General features: G+C 41.6%; 1 protein-coding gene across 3 annotated transcripts in view; it reads left to right on the forward strand.

Moving 5' to 3' along the window:
• DIPK1A (divergent protein kinase domain 1A) overlaps positions 1–19,888 on the forward strand; it is a 121,491-nt gene extending 101,603 nt beyond the window's left edge. For all 3 annotated transcript variants that reach the window (XM_077277338.1, XM_077277337.1, XM_077277336.1), the window contains exons 5-6: positions 1,605–1,781; positions 18,447–19,888. In XM_077277338.1, the coding sequence (XP_077133453.1) occupies positions 1,605–1,781; positions 18,447–19,259 (990 nt within the window). In that variant the 3' untranslated portion in view covers positions 19,260–19,888. The remainder of the gene's footprint in view (positions 1–1,604; positions 1,782–18,446) is intronic.
• The last annotated feature ends 2,402 nt before the right edge of the window (positions 19,889–22,290 follow it).

Here is a 22,290-nt window from a genome sequence, read left to right on the forward strand (position 1 = left end):
CCAAGTGCTTTGAAGTTGAAAAAGAAAAGTGCACTTCCACAATAGTTGTTTTGTTTATTTATTTAAAATGTTCACTATATGGTAAAACTGACCCGGCATTATGGTTCCCCGGGTCAGTATGAGTATGAGTATACCAAACGTATACTTTTTTTTTTTTTTAAGTGGTGAAAAGAAATTGAAAATGTTTTCCGAAACATTTACATTTTTCATGATCTGGGTACTGGATAAGGGCTTATTTTTTGTGCCTCAAGCTGTCGTTTTTATTGATACTATTTTGGGGTAGATATGATGTTTTGGTCACTTCTGCTGAAAAAATGTAATTTGGGCGTTTTGATTTCTTTTCTCATTATGCCGTTTACCAATCGAATTAATTTATTTTATATTTTGATCGGTCATTTCTGGATTCAACTATGCCAAATATGTGTATTTTTATTTATTTCTTTGTTTTATTACTAAGGGTTTTTTTAGTGGTGGATTTGAACTCTTGTGTTTTTTCGTTAGTTTTTTTCATATTTTTAAAAACCTTTTTTTTTTTTTTTACTGTCTTTAATAGTCCCTTTTGGAGATTTGAATCTGTGATCACTGGTTTGACTGTGCTATACATAGCAGGGCACAGCACTGCGATATATAGCAGAAATCACAATCTCCTATGAACACCAGCCATGAGTCAGCGTTCACAGGAGTATCGTAATGCAGACCCCCAGCTGTTAAACAACTCATCATCGCCCCATGATCACATGACCGGGACGCTGATGGGTCGGATAAATTGCACGCTTTTGGCTTGTGTTAAATTCGGCTGTCAATGACTGACAGTGGGATTTCACTGGTTAACAGCCGCAGGTGGAGCACCACTCCACCCGTAGCTGTTAGAGGCACTTGATGGCTGATTAAATCAGTCATCAAGTGCTGGGAAAGATGTGGGCTCGGAGGACCTGAAGGTCTTGTCCATGCAGTATACGGATAGCCCATTAATTTCAGTGTGTTTTCGTAAAGCTTAATTTGTCCTTTGATAGCACTACAGGCAGGGCCGTACTTGGTGTTCACGCTGCCCTAGGCGCTCTATATGGTGACACACCCTAATGGTAAGTCAGACTAAAAGTTCCCACGCATACACTGTGCTGTCTTTGTGCGATGTGATCAAACATCAGACAGAACATGGACGATTAAACGCTCGTCTTCGTGAACCCTAAAGCTACATTCACACATCTGTTCTCGGGGCTAGTGACACAAATATGGCCCTGACTACTGTGAAAATGAACAAACCCCAGCTAACCTAGAGCTGCTCATATTACACCATGGTCCACGATGTGTCCTGAAGACCAAGAATGGGATTTTAGAATCTGGCAAGAGTGCTGATGGTTCCATGTGTGCATACAGCCCAACAGTGACTACTGATGACACAGAACCTTTCCAACCTTAGGTAAGGTGTGCACACGTGTGAGAAACTGGTGCTGAAGATAATTTATGGCTGATTTTACAAAGGTTTAACAATTATCAGGTTCAGACTTTAAGGATGATACAGTCGCAGGGTTCGTGCATTCATGATGCAGAAATGTATTAACTGCCTAAAGAAAGGTAGAGTCTAAACATTGCGTGTTTTTCAGATGTACCTGGGAATCTGGGGGAACCTGGAAGGGGTGATAAAGTGTCAAATGGAAGATACTCTACATCTTGATTTTGGGACAGAACTAGAACCAAGGAAGGAAATTGTACTATTTGACAAGCCAACAAGAGGTACCACCGTCCAGAAGTTCAAAGAGATGGTACACAATCTTTTTAAAGTAAGTACCTGATCATATGCTTCTGATTTACCAAATGAAGCACTACAAGGAGTGAGTCTTTACCCCATCTGATTTGGGTTTACCTGGTTATTGAAAGGGGTTGTCCAGGACTTTGATCAATATCAGATCGGGTATCTCGCATATTGCATCTCAGTTCTTGTTTATAAGGGAAGCTGAGCTGCAGTACCCAAGAACGGCCACTAAACAGTGTAAGGAGCTGTGGTGTTACGATCCCTCCCCACTTTACTCCTGCCTGCCCCTTTAAGCCCTTGAGACTATGTATATAGCACATTACTACTGAAGTTTGCTGCTTGATGCCAAGATCAAGAACTTTACAGTTTGAGTTAATCGGGCACTACATTTTATTAATAGTTTAACAGAAGCTGCATTGCAAGTAAATTTCAGTTTTTGTCAAAATTAAAGATATCCTAAATTGTAAAACCTGGGTACCTTTAAAATAAACCCGGCGTCACCTTTCCATCATACAAGTCGCGTTTGAGGTTGAAATCCTTGGAGTGCTTGTTGGGTTCTTTAAAGATCAGGGCTCAAACTTGTAAGTGTTTTTTTCCTTTGTGCCCCCCCACCAGTTAAAATAAAAATCTATACATATATAAATAATTATCATATACCTCTGTTAGTGCTATACCAGGACTAAATATCAATACCCATAATTAACGCAACATATTAAAGGCTCTCACAAAAATTAGTAATATCTGCAGAAAGACCAATAGTGAAATTGCCCAAGTTAAATAATATAATTCTTTGTTAGTACAGCTATACATATAATGTTTTAGTTTAAACCAAGTGAAGGGGTGAAAGTAAAACAGAGGTGGGGACGGGAACACCTTATAAGTGGAAACAGTCTGTCTGCAAAGTGAAAATATTGGTATACATACAAGTGTGCATATGCATATGTGCGTGGAAAAATATTAACCACTAAAGGGGTATAGAACAGAGGAACAAGTAAGTGACTAAATTGTGGAAAGAATCCTACAATAATCTGATCTATCCTAGTCATTTACTCTTAGATAGAGGTATATGCATAATACATATAAATGTACCCACATGGATCCAAAAATGCTAATATGGTAGCATAGATGTGTCTAGTAAGGTTATATGCAAACAAAGTTGTAATGATTGGATTTCCTGGTGTGAGAGATCTCCAGAGCGATAGATAGATATACATATGTAGAAGTTGTGGAATAAATCCTACATAATAAGGACAGTCTTACAAATACTGTTGGTTACATAAAATGTCCAAATTAAACATAAGGGTTTTACAAGTAGAAACATGCATAGCACAAAACAAACACTGTAAAAAGTAGTAATGAGGACAATAACCTGTGTGTACCACCCCCGACGCGCGTTTTATTGTGCAGCTTCTGCCGAGGAGGAAATTTTATTCCTAACTGTCAATTCTTTCAGTGTCGCGATCACTGGAGTTGGGGTCAAGAAGTGTAAAAGCTTTTACAGGGACTCTGTCAGCACAAAATGACTTTTCAAACCAAGCACAGCACCTTGTAGGGGACAGCCCTTGCATATCTTTAGTGTCCAAAAATGTTGCTGTATTTGCTAGAAATAGTTCTTTATTGAAAGCTGGTAATGAGGCTGTCGGTGCACCCCCGGCGTGGCTGAGCCGTGCAGTGCACCGTCCCACCTACTTGATTTAAATCTCAACCTTGGTGATTGACAGCTCTGTCTTTACAAGAGCCAGATTAGGGCAGAGATAGTTGGAAAAGAAGTAGGGGGAGGGTGCACTGAATTCTCCTGCCACGCCGAGGGTGCACCGAGCACTTTTGAATAAAGAACGATTTCTGTCGAGCACTGCAATGGATTTGGATACTAAAGGCACAACTCATTAGGGCTCTGTCCTCTACCAGGTGCTGTGCTGGATTTGGAGAGGCATTTTATGCTGACAGACTGACTAATCAATATGTTCCGGGCATATCTTTTGCCTATTTTATTAATGTCTAATATTGTAATACTTCTTTAAGCATTTGAAAAATCCAACAGCAGAGATCCTGCGCTGTTCTCTGCCTCCGTCCCTGCTGCTTCATGCAGCAGAATATTATACCTGCTTATCACATTTCCCTGCCAGCAACACAGACGGGGATCTTTGGGATGGTACATCGCCAGCAGAAATGCCACTGATGAGGCTTCCCTTACACTGCAGTGCTCAGCTGACCAATCTATTCATAAAGCAGAACCACCCGAACTGCGGTTTTGGGGGACTGTGCCGTGACCACAGCGAGCCCCCACTACTCTCACCTCTTGGATGTCTGCCTTATGCCAATACCTATATTGCTTTTGTCTCACAACAGATAAATTATATTACTTAACAGCAAAAATCCTAAAATAATTTCAAGTAATTGTGATAGTTTAAAAAAGTTAACTCATCTGCAGTATATTATTATTCTTATTATTATTTTATATATCTGTTAACAAGGCTACTTTGCATTTTCTGTAACATAAGCATCCCGCATTATTGATGGGCTCTGCCTTTAGGACTGTTTAGCAATCAGACTGACATGAATCGATAGCATCAATAACCTGATTTTCAGCAAGGCCATGCTTTTAGCATTTAGCGATGTTCTCAGCTATTCTCCCGTGTCCTGATTTTCATGTACACAGATATACATGTAGATGGGTGGCAGGATAAGAGGAGGCAATGATTAAACTCAGCCTTCTGGCATTAATTATGTGGAGTCTGGAAAATGGCAATTATTCAAGTGAATTATTATCTATCCGTCCATCCTACAGGCATCTTGAAGCTTGCAGGACTTCCAGTATACAGTGTGGCTTTTCCTGGGCCATTGTAATTTTTGATCTAAAGGTCCTTTTAGATTGTCCGATAATTGAGAAACAAGCATTCGCGGCAACACTGACTCCCGATTATTGTCACACATCTAAACAGGCCCGACTAACAATCAAATGCTATCTAGTTGGGTGCAACTAGCATCAGAAAAAAAAAAAAAGAAAAAGATTTACATCTTTTTCTGAGTTCCAAGTATTAAACATCTAACAAAGTGCAAAAAAATATCCTTTGCGCATATCCATTTAATTGTACTTCCACGCTGGGGTGACCTCATGGGGAGCGGACTCAGAAGCTGAGCTCCATCCACACGTGGCTGATTAATCACTGCCATCTTGGTTCTCCTCTGAAGCTCAGCTATATGCTTAGCTTCGTAAGAGACTACAATTTTCATTATATAACATGCAAAAAAAAACTGCCACAAATTAGAATAATTTTTAAATAATATACTGACACTCACATAACATTTTAAAGTTAGGAGAACCTGAGTCTTTTGTATATTTAAAATATCATTTTATTAAATACAAAAACAAAACAAAAAGTCCTAATATGAAACAAATTAAATATTACATTTGTAAGTGATCGCTACCCTGGGCTATTTATTGTGCAGCACTCAAAATGAAGTCCAAATGGACATATGTATAAACATGGAATAAAGGTAAATTGTTAATCCACATGTACAAAGAGAAAAATAATTTTCCCTATATAAGATAAAGTAGTCCCAGTCAAAGTAAGCACCGTATGTGAGCTACATTAGAGCGCCCCCTTGAGGAAGCTAGAATCATTCTCGCGAAACGCGCGTCGGGGAAAGTGGTCGTTCCCTGGTCTGAGCCAAAACTACTATGGGTAATTAACCTTTGATTTAACTTGTGTCTTATATGCTATTTTGTGCAGCGCTCTAATGTAGCTCACATGCGGTGCTTACTTTGACTGGGACTACTTTATCTTATATAGGGAAAATTATTTTTCTCTTTGTACATGTGGGTTACCAATTTACCTTTGTTCCATGTTTATACATATGTCCATTTGGACTTCATTTTGAGTGCTGTACAATAAATGGCCCAGGGTAGCGATCACTTAGTGTTCTCACCATTTAGGATCACACTGTTTCCATACAAATGTAATATTTATTTAATTTGTTTCATGTTAGGATTTTTTTGTTTTGTTTTTGTATTTAATAAATTATATTTTAAATATGCAAAAGACTCAGGTTCTCGTACCTTCAAAATTTTCATTATATACTGCAATACCAAAGTACTGTTTTGTAGTATATCGTATAGGCGATCGAACATAAAAATGTTACAGGTGTCGGAAAATAGCAACACAAACCAAAATTTTAAGTGTGTGTTTTTTTTTTTTTTTTTTTTTTTTTTTTAAGTCTGAATTTTTTACCACTTAAATATAAAGAAAACAAACCGAGTTTGGTATCACGAGAATCGTACTGACCTGGAGAATCTGGTTTCAAGATCATTTTTTTAGCATACAATGAAGTCCATAAAAACAAACCTCCCCTCACCCAACAAGAAAAAAACAATGGCTGAATTGCATATTTTTTACCATTTCACCTAACCTGTATTTTTTGTTCCCATTTTCTGTTAATTATATGGTAATATGAATGGTGTCATTCAAAACTACAAAGAAACAAAAGCGCAAAACAAAAGGTTACCCAGTGAAGGGGTTAAGTGGAGAGCAGAAGTAGTCCCCGAAGACTGGAGAAGAGCAAATGTTGTCCCTATCTTCAAAAGGGGAAGAACGTGGAATTAGGAAATTACAGGCCAGTGAGCCTTACTTCTATTCTAGGAAAGATCTTTGAATAAATTATCAAACAACATGTATGCAAATACAGTACCTGGATGAAATGATTAACTAGTGCCAGCGTGAGTTTGTAACTAATAAGTCATGTCAGACTAACTTAATTTCCTTCTATGATGGAATCACTGACTGGGTGGATCAGGGAAATGCAGTAGATATAGTATATCTTGAGTTCAGCAAAGCATTTGACAAAGTATCTCATACTATCCTTATCGAACCAAGTATAGAATGGACAAGGCTACGGTTAGGTGGATTCATAACTGGCTCAGTGATCGTACCCAAAGAGTGGTCATAAATGGCTGCACATCCAGTTGGAAGAATGTCTTAGGTGGGCTCTGTTCTGGCCCCAGTGATGTTCAACATCTTTATCCATGATTTAGATGAAGGAATTGAGGGTTAGCTGATACCATTTGCTGATGACACAAAGGTAGGATGGACAGCTAACATAGAGAATAGAAAGAGGATTCAAAAAGCTCTAAATAAACTGGAACTGTGGGCATCAACTAACAGAATGTTTAGCAGAGAGAAATGCAAAGTTATACATCTGGGCAAGAAAAGTGAAAAAAGCATGTACAGAATGGAAGGTATACAACAAAGCAACAGCACAAGTGAAACATGCTTGGACATACTAATAGATTACAGACTGCACATGAGTCAACAGTGTGATTCAGCAGCAAAAAAGGCAACCACAATTCTGGGTTGCATTAAAGGATGTATAGTCTAGATAACGTGAAGTACCGTAATTATCCCCTTGTACTCTTCCTTGGTCAGGCCGCATCTGGAATACTGTGTCCAGTTCTGGGCACCACATTTTAAAAAAGACATTGAAAAACTGGAGCAAGTTCAGAGCAGAGTTACCAGAATGGTGATCAATCTGTAAAGTATGTCCTATGAGGAACGGTTAAAGGATCTGGGAATGTTTAGCTTGTAAAAGAGAAGACTGAGAGTCTTAATAGCAGTCTATAAATATTTCAAGGGCTGTTTGTGTAGAGAGATCATCTCTATTCTCATTTGCACAAAAGAACTAGAAGCAATGGAATCAAACTGAATGGGAAGAAACACAGATTAGATATTAGAAAAAACTTTTTGACAGTGAGGGTTAATCAGTGAGTGGAACAGGCTGCCACGAGAGGTGGTGAGTTCTCCTTCAATGGAAGTCTTTAAACACAGGCTGGACAGACATCTGTCTGAGATGGTTTAGTGACTCCTGCATTGAGCAGGGGGTTGGACACGATGACACTGGACATCCCTTCCAACTCTAACATTCTATGATTCTATGATCTTTGATTGCAAGTATTTAAACAGACACAATATTGCAGTTTGGCATTGGGCTTTGTTCACAGGCCCTGGTGGCTTCTATTTATTACAGAAACCTGACTGCTGTGCTGGACTCTTTATATGACTTACTAGCTGTTTCCAGCCAGCTAACGCTCGGCATGCTCGTTGCTATCTAATTAACGCTGCTAGTGATTAAACTAAAGTAAATAATGACAACATTCAATAGCGCTTACGCAGGTGGTAAATTAACTTAAAATGAAGTTAATAACAATAATAATAATTAAAAATCAGAATAATACTAATACATTTTATTCACAGTGTAAAATCAAAAGCAAACTGGATTCGTGCGGTAATGTGTGGGGACAGAGCCTCGTGTGGTAATGTGTGGGGACGGAGCCTCGTGTGATAATGTGGAGGTACGGAGCCTTGTGTGGTAATGTGTGAGGACGGAGCCTCGTGTGGTAATGTGTGGGGACGCAGCCTCATGTGGTAATGTGTGAGGACAGAGCCTCGTGTGGTAATGTGTGAGGACGGAGCCTCATGTGGTAATTTGTGGGGACGGAGCCTCGTATGGTAATGTGTGGGGACGGAGCCTCGTATGGTAATGTGTGGGGACGGAGCCTCATGTGGTAATGTGGAGGGACGGAGCCTCGTGTGGTAAATGTGTGAGGACAGAGCCTCATGTGGTAATGTGTGGGGACGCAGCCTCGTGTGGTAATGTGTGAGGACGGAGCCTCGTATGGTAATGTGTGGGGATGGAGCCTCGTGTGGTAATGTGTGGGGACGCAGCCTCGTGTGGTAATGTGTGAGGACGGAGCCTCGTATGGTAATGTGTGGGGATGGAGCCTCGTGTGGTAATGTGTGGGGACGGAGCCTCGTGTGGTAATGTGTGGGTACGGAGCCTCGTGTGGTAATGTGTGGGGACGGAGCCTCATGTGGTAATGTGGGGGGTGGGATTATGTGTGGTAATATGGTGGGGGGGTGGGATTGTGTGTGGTAATTGGTGGGGGCAGGATTATGTGTGGTAATGGGGTGGGGGCAGGATTATGTGTGGTAATGTGGTGGGGGGGCAGGATTATGTGTGGTAATGTGGTGGGGGGACGGGATTGTGTGTGGTAATGGGGTGGGGGGCTGGATTATGTGTGGTGATGTGGTGGGGGGCGGGATTGTGTGTGGTAATGTGGTGGGGGGCGGGATTGTGTGTGGTAATGTGGGGGGTGGGATTATGTGTGGTAATGTGGGGGTTGGGATTATGTGTGGTGATGTGGTGGGGGCAAGATTGTGTGGTAATGGGGTGGGGGGGCAGGATTATGTGTGGTAATTTGGTGGGGGGTGGGATTGTGTGTGGTAATGTGGGGGGCGGGATTATGTGGGGGGCAGGATTATGTGGTAATTGGGTGGGGGGCGGGATTATGTGGTAATGTGGTGGGGGGTGGGATTGTGTGTGGTAATGTGGTGGGGGGCGGGATTGTGTGTGGTAATGTGGTGGGGGGCGGGATTGTGTGGTAATGTGGGGGGCGGGATTGTGTGTGGTAATGTGGGGAGCGGGATTGTGTGTGGTAATGTGGGGGGCGGGATTATGAGTGGTAATGTGGTGGGGGGCAGGATTATGTGTGGTGATGTGGTGGGGGGCAGGATTATGTGTGGTAATGTGGGGGGGCAGGATTGTGTGTGGTAATGTGGTGGGGGCGGGATTATGTGTGGTAATGTGGTGGGGGGGCAGGATTATGTGTGGTAATGTGGGGGGCAGGATTATCTGTGGTAATGTGGTGGGGGCGGAATTGTGTGTGGTAATGTGGGGGGTGGGATTATGTGTGGTAATGTGGTGGGGGCAGTATTGTGTGTGGTAATGGGGTGGGGGGTGGGATTATGTGTGGTAATTTGGTGGGGGCGGGATTATGTGTGGTGATGTGGGGGGCGGGATTATGTGTGGTAATGTGGTGGTGAGGCGGGATTATGTGTGGTAATGTGGGGGCGGGATTATGTGTAATAATATGGTTGGGGGTGGGATTGTGTGTGGTAATGGGGTGGGATTGTGTGTGGTGATGTGGTGGGGGCCGGGATTGTGTGGTAATGTGGTGGGGGGGCGGGATTGTGTGTGGTAATGTGGTGGGGGGGCAGGATTGTGTGTGGTAATGTGGTGGGGGGTGGGATTGTGTGTGGTAATGTGGTGGGGGGGCGGGATTGTGTGTGGTAATGTGGTGGGGGGGCGGGATTGTGTGTGGTGATGGGGTGGGGGGGCGGGATTATGTGTGGTAATGTGGGGGGAGGGATTATGTGTGGTAATGTGGTGGGGGCAGTATTGTGTGTGGTAATGGGGTGGGGGGTGGGATTATGTGTGGTAATTTGGTGGGGGCGGGATTATGTGTGGTGATGTGGTGGGAGGCGGGATTATGTGTGGTAATGTGGTGGGGAGGCGTGATTATGTGTGGTAATGTGGGGGCGGGATTATGTGTAATAATATGGTTGGGGGTGGGATTATGTGTGGTAATGTGGTGGGGGCAGGATTGTGTGTGGTAATGGGGTGGGATTGTGTGTGGTGATGTGGTGGGGGCCGGGATTGTGTGGTAATGTGGTGGGGGGGCGGGATTGTGTGTGGTAATGTGGTGGGGGGGCGGGATTGTGTGTGGTGAAGGGGTGGGGGGGTGGGATTGTGTGGTAATGTGGTGGGGGGACGGGATTGTGTGTGGTAATGTGGTGGGGGGGCGGGATTGTGTGTGGTGATGGGGTGGGGGGGTGGGATTGTGTGTGGTAATGTGGGGGGGCGGGATTATATGTGGTGATGTGGTGGGGGGCGTGATTATGTGTGATGATGTGGGGGGGACGGAGCTACTGTGCAGGAGGCAGGATTAGCGAGTTATCACGATGCCTCATATATATAGATACTGGGTTTTGCTGAGATATCTGATTTGATCCATACATTACTGTTACAGCAGAATTTGCAACACTAGTTTCTGTGATTAGCTGCAGGATCCAGTTAATATAGTGTACATTTTGCTATCATCATTAGTGATGAGCGAGTGTACTTCTTGCTTGCGTTTTCCCAAGCACGCTCGGGTGACCGCCGAGTATTTATAACTGCTCGGAGATTAAGTTTTCATCTCGGCAGCTGAATGATTTACAGCTACTAGCCAGGCTGAGTATATGTGGGGGTTGCCTGGTTGCTTGGGAATCCCCACATGTACTCAGCCTGGCTAGTAGCTGTAAATCATTCAACTGCCGCGATGAAAACTAAATCTCCGAGCAGTTATAAATACTCAGAGGTCACCCGAGCGTGCTGGGGAAAACCCGAGCAACGAGTATATTCGCTCATTACTAATCATCATGCCATAGTAGCTTCTTTCTGGTATAGCGTTGAGCTTTATGTATTGCCAGGATAGGTTTTGTGTATGGAGACCAACCAAGTAAGGGGGTCACTTCCACACCGCCATCATATGCGTTTCCTATAGTAAGACTTGCTGTCCTTGTTTGATAGTTTCCATTTCACATCTTAATTATTTTTTTTTTAAGGTCTTCATTTATTATTAATTTTTCCAATAAATGTTTCTGTTATCATCAAAATCATCCATTTTCAAACATAGTATAGGTTATACTCTGCTAGAAGCCTCTGTTGCCGATCTTATCAAGAAAAATTGTGCAGCTGGCTGTGCTACTTTTTCCACCATAATGACGGACCCAGGTATAACCAATGGGCACTGTCAGGAGCCATTTGTGTCCGTCATGTGACCAGTCTGGCCCAGCGTGAATTCTTGTTTTCTTCTCTTACAACCTGAACTGAAATACTGAATTTATAACTTAGATGGTCACATAGCCTTCCCTATGACCAGTGCACTATTTCTTGTCCAGATTGCACCACTGCAGAATTCTTTCCGTATGTGGTCTTGATATAAATGTCTGGACAACGTGGTCTGATTTTAAATGGAGTTCTTTCAACACAAAGTGACTGCACAAACCAAGCACATATATTTTCAGTGCACCCTTGCTTTGGTTTAGCTTGGCGGTTCTGTACACCTTCCCACCTACTTGTTTTCCATCTTTCTTAGCCCTCCTCTGGCTCCAGATCTGTTAATTAAGGTAGAGGAGGGAGGAGATAGATGTAAAAACATGTAGGTGGGAAGTTGCACTGAACTGTTTTGCCACAAGCGTGGACCGAGCACATGTGCATGGCTTGAACAGTCATTTTGTGCTGACCGACTCCCTGTCACTGGTAAAACTTCATATAGGCATCATAACCTCCCTTCATCTTTTCTTGCCTGCTCAGTAAGTGCTCAACCCAAAATTGTACAATTGTGACTTAAGTGTATAAATGTTTTAGGATAATTTTTTTTTGCAGTCTCAAATAGTAAAATAATTAGATTTATATATACAGTACAGACCAAAAGTTTGGACACACCTTCTCATTTAAAGATTTTACTGTATTTTCATGACTATGAAAATTGTACATTCACACTGAAGGCATCAAAACTATGAATTCGCACATGTGGAATTATATACTTAACAAAAAAGTGTGAAACACCTGAAATTATGTCTTATATTCTAGGTTCTTCAAAGTAGACACCTTTTGCTTTGATGACTGCTTTGCACACTCTTGGCATTCTCTTGATGAGCTTCAAGAGGTAGTCACCGGGAATGGTTTTCACTTCACAGGTGTGCCCTGTCAGGTTTAATAAGTGGGATTTCCTGCCTTATAAATGGTGTTGGGACCATCAGTTGTGTTGTGCAGAAGTCTGGTGGATATGCAGCTGATAGTCCTACTGAATAGACTGTTAGCTGCTTTTTTCTTGCCATAATACAAATTCTAAGTAAAGAAAAACAAGTGGCCATCATTACTTTACGAAATGAAGGTCAGTCAGTCCGAAAAAATTGGGAAAACTTTGAAAGTGTCCCCAAATGCAGTGACAAAAACCATCAAGTGCTACAAAGAAACTGGCTCACATGAGGACCGCCCCAGGAAAGGAAGACCAAGAGTCACCTCTGCTTCTGAGGATAAGTTTATCCGAGTCACCAGCCTCAGAATTCGCAGGCTAACAGCCGCTCAGATTAGAGACCAGGTCAATGTCACACAGAGTTCTAGCAGCAGACACATCTCTACAACAACTGTTAAGAGGAGACTTTGTGCAGCAGGTCTTCATGGTAAAATAGCTGCTAGGAAACCACTGCTAAGGACAGGCAAAAAGCAGAAGAGACTTGCTTGAGCTAAAGAACACAAGGAATAGAAATTAGACCAGTGGAAATCTGTGCTTTGTTCTGATGAGTCCAAATTTGAGATCTTTGGTTCCAACCACCGTGTCTTTGTGTGACGCAGAAAAGGTGAACGGATGGACTCTACATGCCTGGTTCCCACGGTGAAGCATGGAGGAGGAGGTGTGATGGTGTGGGGGTGCTTTGCTGGTGACACTGTTGAGCATTTATTCAAAATTGAAGGCATACTGAACCAGCATGGCTACCACAGCATCTTGCAGCGGCATGCTATTCCATCCGGTTTGCGTTTAGTTGGACCATCATTTATTTTTCAACAGGACAATGACCCCAAACAGACCTCCAGGCTGTGCAAGGGCTATTTGACCAAGAAGGAGAGTGATGGGGTGCTACGCCAGATGACCTGGCCTCCACAGTCACCAGACCTGAACCCAATCGAGATGGTTTGGGGTGAGCTGGACCGCAGAGTGAAGGCAAAAGGGCCAACAAGTGCTAAGCATCTCTGGGAACTCCTTCAAGATTGTTGTAAGACCATTCCCGGTGACTACCTCTTGAAGTTCATCAAAAGAATGCCAAGAGTGTGCAAAGCAGTCATCAAAGCAAAAGGTGGCTACTTTGAAGAACCTAGAATATAAGACATATTTTCAGTTGTTTCACACTTTTTTGTTAAGTATATAATTCCACATGTGTTAATTCATAGTTTTGATGCCTTCAGTGTGAATGTACAATTTTCATAGTCATGAAAATACAGAAAAATCTTTAAGTGAGAAGGTGTGTCCAAACATTTGGTCTGTACTGTGTGTATCTGTATATATATATATATATATATATATATATATATATATATATTTATTTATTTATTTATATATACAGTTATATGAAAACGTTTGGGCACCCCTATTAATCTTAAGCTTAATGTTTTATAAAAATTGTTTTTTTTGCAACAGCTATTTCAGTTTCATATATCTAATAACTGTTGGACACAGTAATGTTTCTGCCTTGAAATGAGGTTTATTGTACTAACAGAAAATGTGCAATCTGCATTCAAACAAAATTTGACAGGTGCATAAGTATGGGCACCCTTATCATTTTCTTGTTTTAAATACTCCTACCTACTTTTTACTGACTTACTAAAGCACTTTTTTTGGTTTTGTAACCTCATTGAGCTTTGAACTTCATAGCCAGGTGTATGCAATCATGAGAAAAGCTACTTAAAGTGACCACTTGCAAGTTGTTCTCCTGTTTGAATCTCCTCTGAAGAGTGGCATCATGGGCTCCTCAAAACAACTGTCAAATGATCTGAAAACAAAGATTATTCAACATAGTTGTTCAGGGGAAGGATACAAAAAGCTGTCTCAGAGATTTAACCTGTCAATTTCCACTGTGAGGAACATAGTAAGGAAATGGAAGAACACAGGTACAGTTCTTGTTAAGGCCAGAAGTGGCAGGCCAAGAAAAACATCAGAAAGGCAGAGAAGAAGAATAGTGAGATCAGTCAAGTACAATCCTCAGGCCACCTCCAGAGAGCCGCAGCATCAACTTGCTGCAGATGGTGTCACTGTGCATCGGTCAACTATACAACGCACTTTGCACAAGGAGAAGCTGTATGGGAGAGTGATGCGAAAGAAGCCGTTTCTGCAAGCACGCCACAAACAGAGTCGGCTGAGGTATGCAAAAGCACATTTGGAGAAGCCAATTTCTTTTTGGAAGAAGGTCCTGTGGACTGATGAAACCAAGATTGAGTTCTTTGGTCATACAAAAAGGCGTTATGCATGGCGGCAAAAAAACAGCATTCCAAGAAAAACACTTGCTACCCACAGTAAAATTTGGTGGAGGTTCCATCATGCTTTGGGGCTGTGTGGCAAATGCCAGCACCGGGAATCTTGTTAAAGTTGAGGGACGCATGGATTCCTCTCAGTATCAGCAGATTCTTGACAATAATGTTCATGATTCAGTGACAAAGTTGAAGTTACGCAGGGGATGGATCTTTCAGCAAGACAATGATCCAAAACACCGCTCCAAATCTACTCAGGCATTCATGCAGAGGAACAATTACACTGTTCTGGAATGGCCATCCCAGTCCACAGACCTGAATATCATTGAACATCTGAACATCTGTGGGATCATTTGAACAGGGCTGTCCATGCTCGGCGACCATCAAACTTAACTGAACTGTAATTGTTTTGTAAAGAGGAATGGTCAAAAATACCTTCATCCAGGATCCAGGAACTCATTAAAAGCTACAGGAAGCGATTAGAGGCTGTTATTTTTGCAAAAGGAGGATCTACTAAATATTAATGTCACTTTTCTGGTGAGGTGCCCATACTTATGCACCTGTCAAATTTTGTTTGAATGCAGATTGCACATTTTCTGTTAGTACAATAAACCACATTTCAAGGCAGAAACATTACTGTGTCCAACAGTTATTAGATATATGAAACTGAAATAGCTGTTGCAAAAAAAAACTATTTTTATAAAACATTAAGCTTAAGATTAATAGGGGTGCCCAAACTTTTTCATATAACTGTATATATATTTTTTTTTTTACAATACAAGCAATGGAAAGTATAGCAGAGAGCCGTCCCTTCCTTTCCTTTACCCACTGTGTAGAGAACAAACAATTATTTTCCTCTGCAGAGTGCACTTTTCCGTGTGGTTATGTGACTTAGAAACCTGTAGATCAATGTTGAAAACCTTTCAGAATTCCTTTCTACAAACAGCAATAGAGCAATTCTAGCCGTGGAGTAGTGCGATCTCCTATAATGGCTGCTGATTGAGGTAACCAGTTCTTTTAGAGGTTTAATCAATACCCTAACAGCATTAAATCTAATGTAGACCACCCATTACTCCTGAAAAGGGGATTGCTACAGAAGAAAGGGACATCATCAAACTGAAAAAAAACGCCTTTTGAATATTGGCACCCTAATGGTCTAGATAAATATGTTAGTTCCCTATTGATGGTCATTTTTTAAAAAAAATCATGCACTCTGCTATTGAATGGATTTTTTGCACCAGGTTAGAGCTATGATTTCTTTCCTGTCTACCGTATTACTAGAACTGATTACACCAACCACCCTACTAATATTGTGTAGTTCCTCTGTGTTCCAAACTAGCTCTCACCCATCAAGTCACAGCCTCCTCTGAAGGTGTCATGTGAAATCTGCCACCAAGATGTTAGCAGTAGACCATTTTTCTTGTAAGTTTGTGAGTTGTGACCTTCATGTTTTGGACTTTTTTTTTTTAGCCTTTGGATTGCGATCTGGGGTATTTGGAGACCACATCAATATCTTGAGTTCTTTCTTCAACCATTCCTGAACAGTTTGTGCAGACTGCATTATCTTGCTGGAAAAGGCCACTGCTATTGGGGAACACTGTCATGCCATGAATGCAGAGTACTTTTGTTGTAAAATGTTTAGGCAGGAGGTTTGTATCAAAAGTAGCAAACACATGAATGTCAGGACCCAAGGTTTACCAGTAGAACATCATCTCCTCCTGGTGCCATCTCTTCCTCAGGTGACGGCCACATGTATGGCTGCCACAGGGTGCAAAATAAAACATAATTGGTCAAACCAGGCCTCCTTCCATTGCTCCACGATTCAGTTCTGATGCTCACATGCCCATTCTACATGTTGGTGGTGGGCAGGGGTCAGCATGGACGATTTGACCAGATAGTGACCGAAAGGGCTCCTATGCAAGAACAGTATGTAGGCCCTTCGCAGTCTTTTAGTTCATCATAATGTACCCCTTTTATGTTCTACTTTGTAGGAGGAAATGGGCTCCTTACCTCTTGGGCCCCAGTGCAGCCCAATTGCACCAATGGCATGTTCACCCCTGTGTCACGGTACGGTACACACTATCTCCAGTCTTCTTCAATTCAAGCCATTAAAGGTGCTTTTCGGTCACCAAAATTTATATATATATATTGTGGCATAGCGACTGGTCATGTGATTAATGGGCGGTATGTATCGCAGAGGTGGGTGGCTCTGTGATGGAAGCCTGGGTATGTTTTGCTCAAGCAGATCTACTGCTGAGGGATTTGTTTACATTGGGAAGGCTTCCAGGTGATTGAAGAGATGGGTGGGTCCAGTCACCTACAAACCCACCCAAAGAGGTGTGTCTGAACACCTAAGATGGTTTTGTGTTGAAGGACCTGTGGTGAGGTCACGCACACCTGACTGGCCATGTGACAGGTGCCTGGGTGGGGTTACACCTATGTAAAGGAGGTGTGTGTAGAACATGGTGAGAGTGTGTGGGAGTCTGTCAGGGTGGACACACTTCCATGTGTCCTGGCTGGACACTGCAGAGTGGCCTGTGTGTTGGACGGTTCCACGTGGGGACAGACGTCCTGAACAGCACACAGAGACCATATTCAGGCTGGAGAGCCTGCGTGCTGGACATAGCACAGTCTGTGTGCCTACAGGTCTGAGAGAGAGCGGAGCTCTACTATGGACATTGGGGAATCACCTGTCTGATGTAAGACTGTTTACCTGTTGTTCATGTTGGTATGTGGTTCATGGAGCAATAAACCCTGTGAACTTTTAATGGAATGTGTCTCCTGAGTGTCACCCGCTGCACCTGAGCGAGTACAATCCCTACAATATATATATATATATATATATATATATATATATATATATATACATACACACAACCTTCAGTGGAAAATCCCCAAAATGACAACAATTTCATGACTCCCAGTGCAAAGAGTACTGCATTTATGTATTTCTCAGGCTAGTCAATAATAAAGGTATCCGTTTGGCTATAATTCTCCGTCAAATAAGGACAAAATGTATCTTGCGTCGTAGAGTTTTAGAACTAGGTACCTCTCTGTACAACATTCTTTTCTTGTTGAATGTCAAACAATTTATGTTTCCCAGAGGATATTGTAGACAGATATTCAGGGAAGCGAGGATAGTCTGTGAAGGTACAATGTGAAGGGAGGCAGATGATGCATTAGGTACAGTGTAAAACGAGGACAGATTTGTAAGATTATGTCCTAAATAAAAGAAAAAAGTTGTCCGAGTTTTTTTGATCATCGGTTACAAAGTGAGAAATGGCTCCCATGGTAAGTTGGCATAAACAAAACCACATATTTTGGATGCACATTAATTGTATGTACGTTACAGGGACTTTAAATTGAATCATTTGATCATCTTTTAATAAAAATGTATTAAGTATTAGTTATTTTTTTCTTACTGGGCTCATAAAGCTTTAATGTGGTCCCAAGTGATCTTGGGGACTGGTTTCCGTTGTTTACACTGAATAAGGCAAATCCTAAGAGCTCTGGCTTTTTTCTTTTTTTTTTACTTGTTCTTATTGAACTACTGATAAGAGCACACGGGGTTTAAAAAATGTACCGCATATGAAAGAATGATAATTTCCCCTGTGCTTTGAAAATCTCTATTAGAACTGCCATTATCCACCTCCACAAAAAATGTTTTCATCCATTAATTTATCCTATGAGCACTACCCAGAAGTTTTCCTTTTTGTTATTTTTTTAAGGCAATGCATCTATTGCGTGAGTCCTTTAAATTAAACTTTCTTTTCTTTTTTTTTTGTTTCAGACTAAATTAGGTGACCAAGGTAATCTCCGTGATCTAGTAAACCTCATTTTAGCAGCTGCAGATGGTAATAAGGACGGCCATGTTTCCCTACCAGAGGCCAAATCTGCATGGGCTCTTCTACAACTCAATGAGTTTTTGTTGATGGTAATCCTTCAAGATAAAGAACACACCCCAAAATTACTGGGGTTCTGTGGAGATCTATACATAACAGAGCGTGTATCTTACACCTCGCTATATGGAATAAGTCTACCATGGATCTTTGAAATACTTGTTCCTCAAGGACTCCGAAAACGGATGGACCAGTGGTTCACCCCATCCTGGCCTCGGAAGGCTAAGATAGTGATAGGCCTTCTTGAATTTGTAGAGGATATTTTTCATGGACCTTTTGGAAATTTTCTTATGTGTGACACAAGTGCCAAAAACTTTGGTTATAATGACAAGTATGACGTGAAAGTGGTGGACATGAGGAACGTTGTTCCGGAGATGCACTTAAAGGACATGATCAAAGACCGACCGTGTGAAGAGGACTCTGACTGTGTTTATGGTACTGACTGCAGCACTGTGTGCGACCAAAGCAAAAAGAAATGTACCGCAGATGTAAGCCAACCAAATCTAGCAAAAATATGTCTGTTAGTGAAGGACTACCTCTTTCGAGGGAGCCCTTCTGAAATCCGCGAGGAACTAGAGAAACAAATCTACTCCTGTATTGCCCTGAAAGCTGCTACCAAGAACATGGAGATGCAACATTCATTAATTTTAAACAACTTAAAAGCTCTTTTATGGAAAAAGATCTCACATACTAATGATTCATAATGTTCCGGAAATGTTTCCATCTGACTTTCCACTCTCATGCAACAGCAACTGCTGTATGTGTTGTAAAGTTCTGTTAATTTTATGTAATTTTTTTTTCTTTTTATAATATCTTCACCTCTTCAAATCCAATGCGGAAAATAGTATTTCTTCATTAAGCCATTGGCGTGTCAATTTTAAAACAAACTGTTGTTCAATTTTATGGTCAACTTGTCATTGACATCGAGTGTCAACTCATCGAATCATGCTCCAAAGTGACTGGTAGCACACGATATGCACTTATATTGCCTCAAATGATGGCAAAAATTCATCATTCATATGATTATGTCTTATTTGCTACATTCAGGATGTTACAATGCTGTGAAATTTGCCTCCTTCTGATGGTGTAACTTAAGGCGTTTTTATAAAATATTAACTATATTATTATATTTTTTTTGGAAGAACGCCGGCCAAAAAACCACTCCTGTCATATTGTGGTTAAATAAAAGCTGCTGTTTTAAAATATGGAATTAGAAAATGGAGATAAAGTTTACTGATAAGTTAGCATGGATGAATTTGCACATTATTGTTCAGAGCATAACTAAACAATAACATGTCATTAAAATGTGGTTCATCAACTGAATACTTAACATATGTTCCAATTGTGCATAATTATTATAATTTTTTTTATCATTTATATTTCAACTTTCGGTGCAGGTTATGTACATTGGTAAGCTCTTGGCTTGGAGACTATTAATTGTGAAATTAATATTTTAGGCCTGCAAGGTGTTGTCTTGTGATGTTTCTTCATGAGCGCAGCACACCTTGCTTCGCGGTTTCCTGCTTGGGGGGCGAAGCGCTCCTCATGACTGACCGTTCTGACCAGAGGTGAGGTATGGTTGTGCCCATGGAAAAAAAGCTGTGCTCTTTCCCATGATGCAAGCAGAGGCAGCTGTGAAGCTGCATTTAGAACAGGGTTGGGACCCTTTTTTCTGCCAGGGGTCATTTGTATATTTATAATATCATTTGCAGGCCATACAAAAGGATCAACTTGAAATTTATTCTGCTATATTTGGTCAAACATTTAATTAATTCACCCCTAATGTGATGGCTGGAACTACTTCTCTATTGGGAGGTAAGTGATGATTGGTGGTAGTCATGATGCTGATACTCGCAACTGATTTTCCTGGTTTGAGTCAGTCTGGAGTGCAGCCATCTCTTCGGGATAAGTTTTTATAAAGAACTTGTAGCAGTAAATTGTTCAGAACACATGTATATTACATTACGTGTCTCCTCAGATTGTGAAATTAATCATATCTCACCTTACCTTTTACAGAACTAAAGCCAGTGTGAGGTCTGCAGTAAACTTCACATAAAATACATTGGGACATCTACAGTACAGACCAAAAGTTTGGACACACCTTCTCAGTTAAAGATTTTTCTGTATTTTCATGAATTCATGACTATGAAAATTGTACATTCACACTGAAGGCATCGAAACTAGGAATTAACACATGTGGAATTATATACTTAACAAAAAAGTGTGAAACAACTGAAAATATGTCTTATATTCTAGGTTCTTCAAAGTAGCCACCTTTTGCTTTGATGACTGCTTTGCACATTCTTGCTTGTCAAGGTAAGGAGGCTTATTTGCCGTACAATGCTCCTCTGGGAAATTAAATATGCAAATTGCCTCTTCTGAGAAAAAGAGGACTTACCTCTATAGCGCCACCTGTTGGAAGTAGCGATCCTACAAGTCACAATCAACCCTCTAACGAGTCGTGCAATATGACTTAGGATAAAAGCCAAATCAGTATCTCAATTCGCAGACACGGTGTTTCGGGCTGTTGGCCCTCGTCATATTGCACGACTCGTTAGAGGGTTGATTGTGACTTGTAGGATCGCTACTTCCAACAGGTGGCGCTATAGAGTTAAGTCCTCTTTTTCTCAGAAGAGGCAATTTGCATATTTAATTTCCCAGAGGAGCGTTGTACGGCAAATAAGCCTCCTTACCTTGACAAGCCAGAGATGGTATGTCACTCTCCATAAGGAGAAACGATACCTCTTAGACCCCAGTCCAGAGCCTCTCACCTAGCCAAATCAGTTCTCATGCTTCGCACTGACGAGGGCCAACAGCCCGAAACACCGTGTCTGCGAATTGAGATACTGATTTGGCTTTTATCCTAAGTCATATTGCACGACTCGTTAGAGGGTTGATTGTGACTTGTAGGATCGCTACTTCCAACAGGTGGCGCTATAGAGTTAAGTCCTCTTTTTCTCAGAAGAGGCAATTTGCATATTGTACACTCTTGGCATTCTCTTGATGAGCTTCTAGAGGTAGTCACCGGGAATAGTTTTCACTCCACAGGTGTGCCCTGTCGGGTTTAATAAGTGGGATTTCTTGCCTTTATAAATGGGGTTGGGACCATCAGTTGTGTTGTGCAGAAGTCTGGTGGATACACAGCTGATAGTCCTACTGAATAGACTGTTAGCTGCTTTTTTTCTTGCCATAATACAAATTCTAAGTAAAGAAAAACGAGTGGCCATCATTACTTTAAGAAATGAAGGTCAGTCAGTCCGAAAAATTGCAGTGGCAAAAACCATCAAGCGCTAAAAAGAAACTGGCTCACATGAGGACCGCCCCAGGAAAGGAAGATCAAGAGTCACCTCTGCTTCTGAGGATAAGTTTATCTGAGTCACCATCCTCAGAAATCGCAGGTTAATAGCAGCTCAGATTAGAGACCAGGTCAATGTCACACAGAGTTCTAGCAGCAGACATATCTCTACAACAACTGTTAAGTGGAGACTTTGTGCAGCAGGCCTTCATGGTAAAATAGCTGCTAGGAAACCACTGCTAAGGACAGGCAACAAGCAGAAGAGACTTGTTTGGGCTAAAGAACACAAGGAATGGACATTAGTCCATTCCATTGGTCTGATGAGTCCAAATTTGAGATCTTTGGTTCCAACCACCGTGTCTTTGTGCGACGCAGAAAAGGTGAACGGATGGAATACATGCCTGGTTCCCACGGTGAAGCATGGAGGAGGAGGTGTGGGG

Source organism: Ranitomeya variabilis, chromosome 8, assembly GCF_051348905.1.
Source record: "Ranitomeya variabilis isolate aRanVar5 chromosome 8, aRanVar5.hap1, whole genome shotgun sequence".
In the NCBI taxonomy this organism is placed as follows: Eukaryota; Metazoa; Chordata; class Amphibia; order Anura; family Dendrobatidae; genus Ranitomeya; species Ranitomeya variabilis.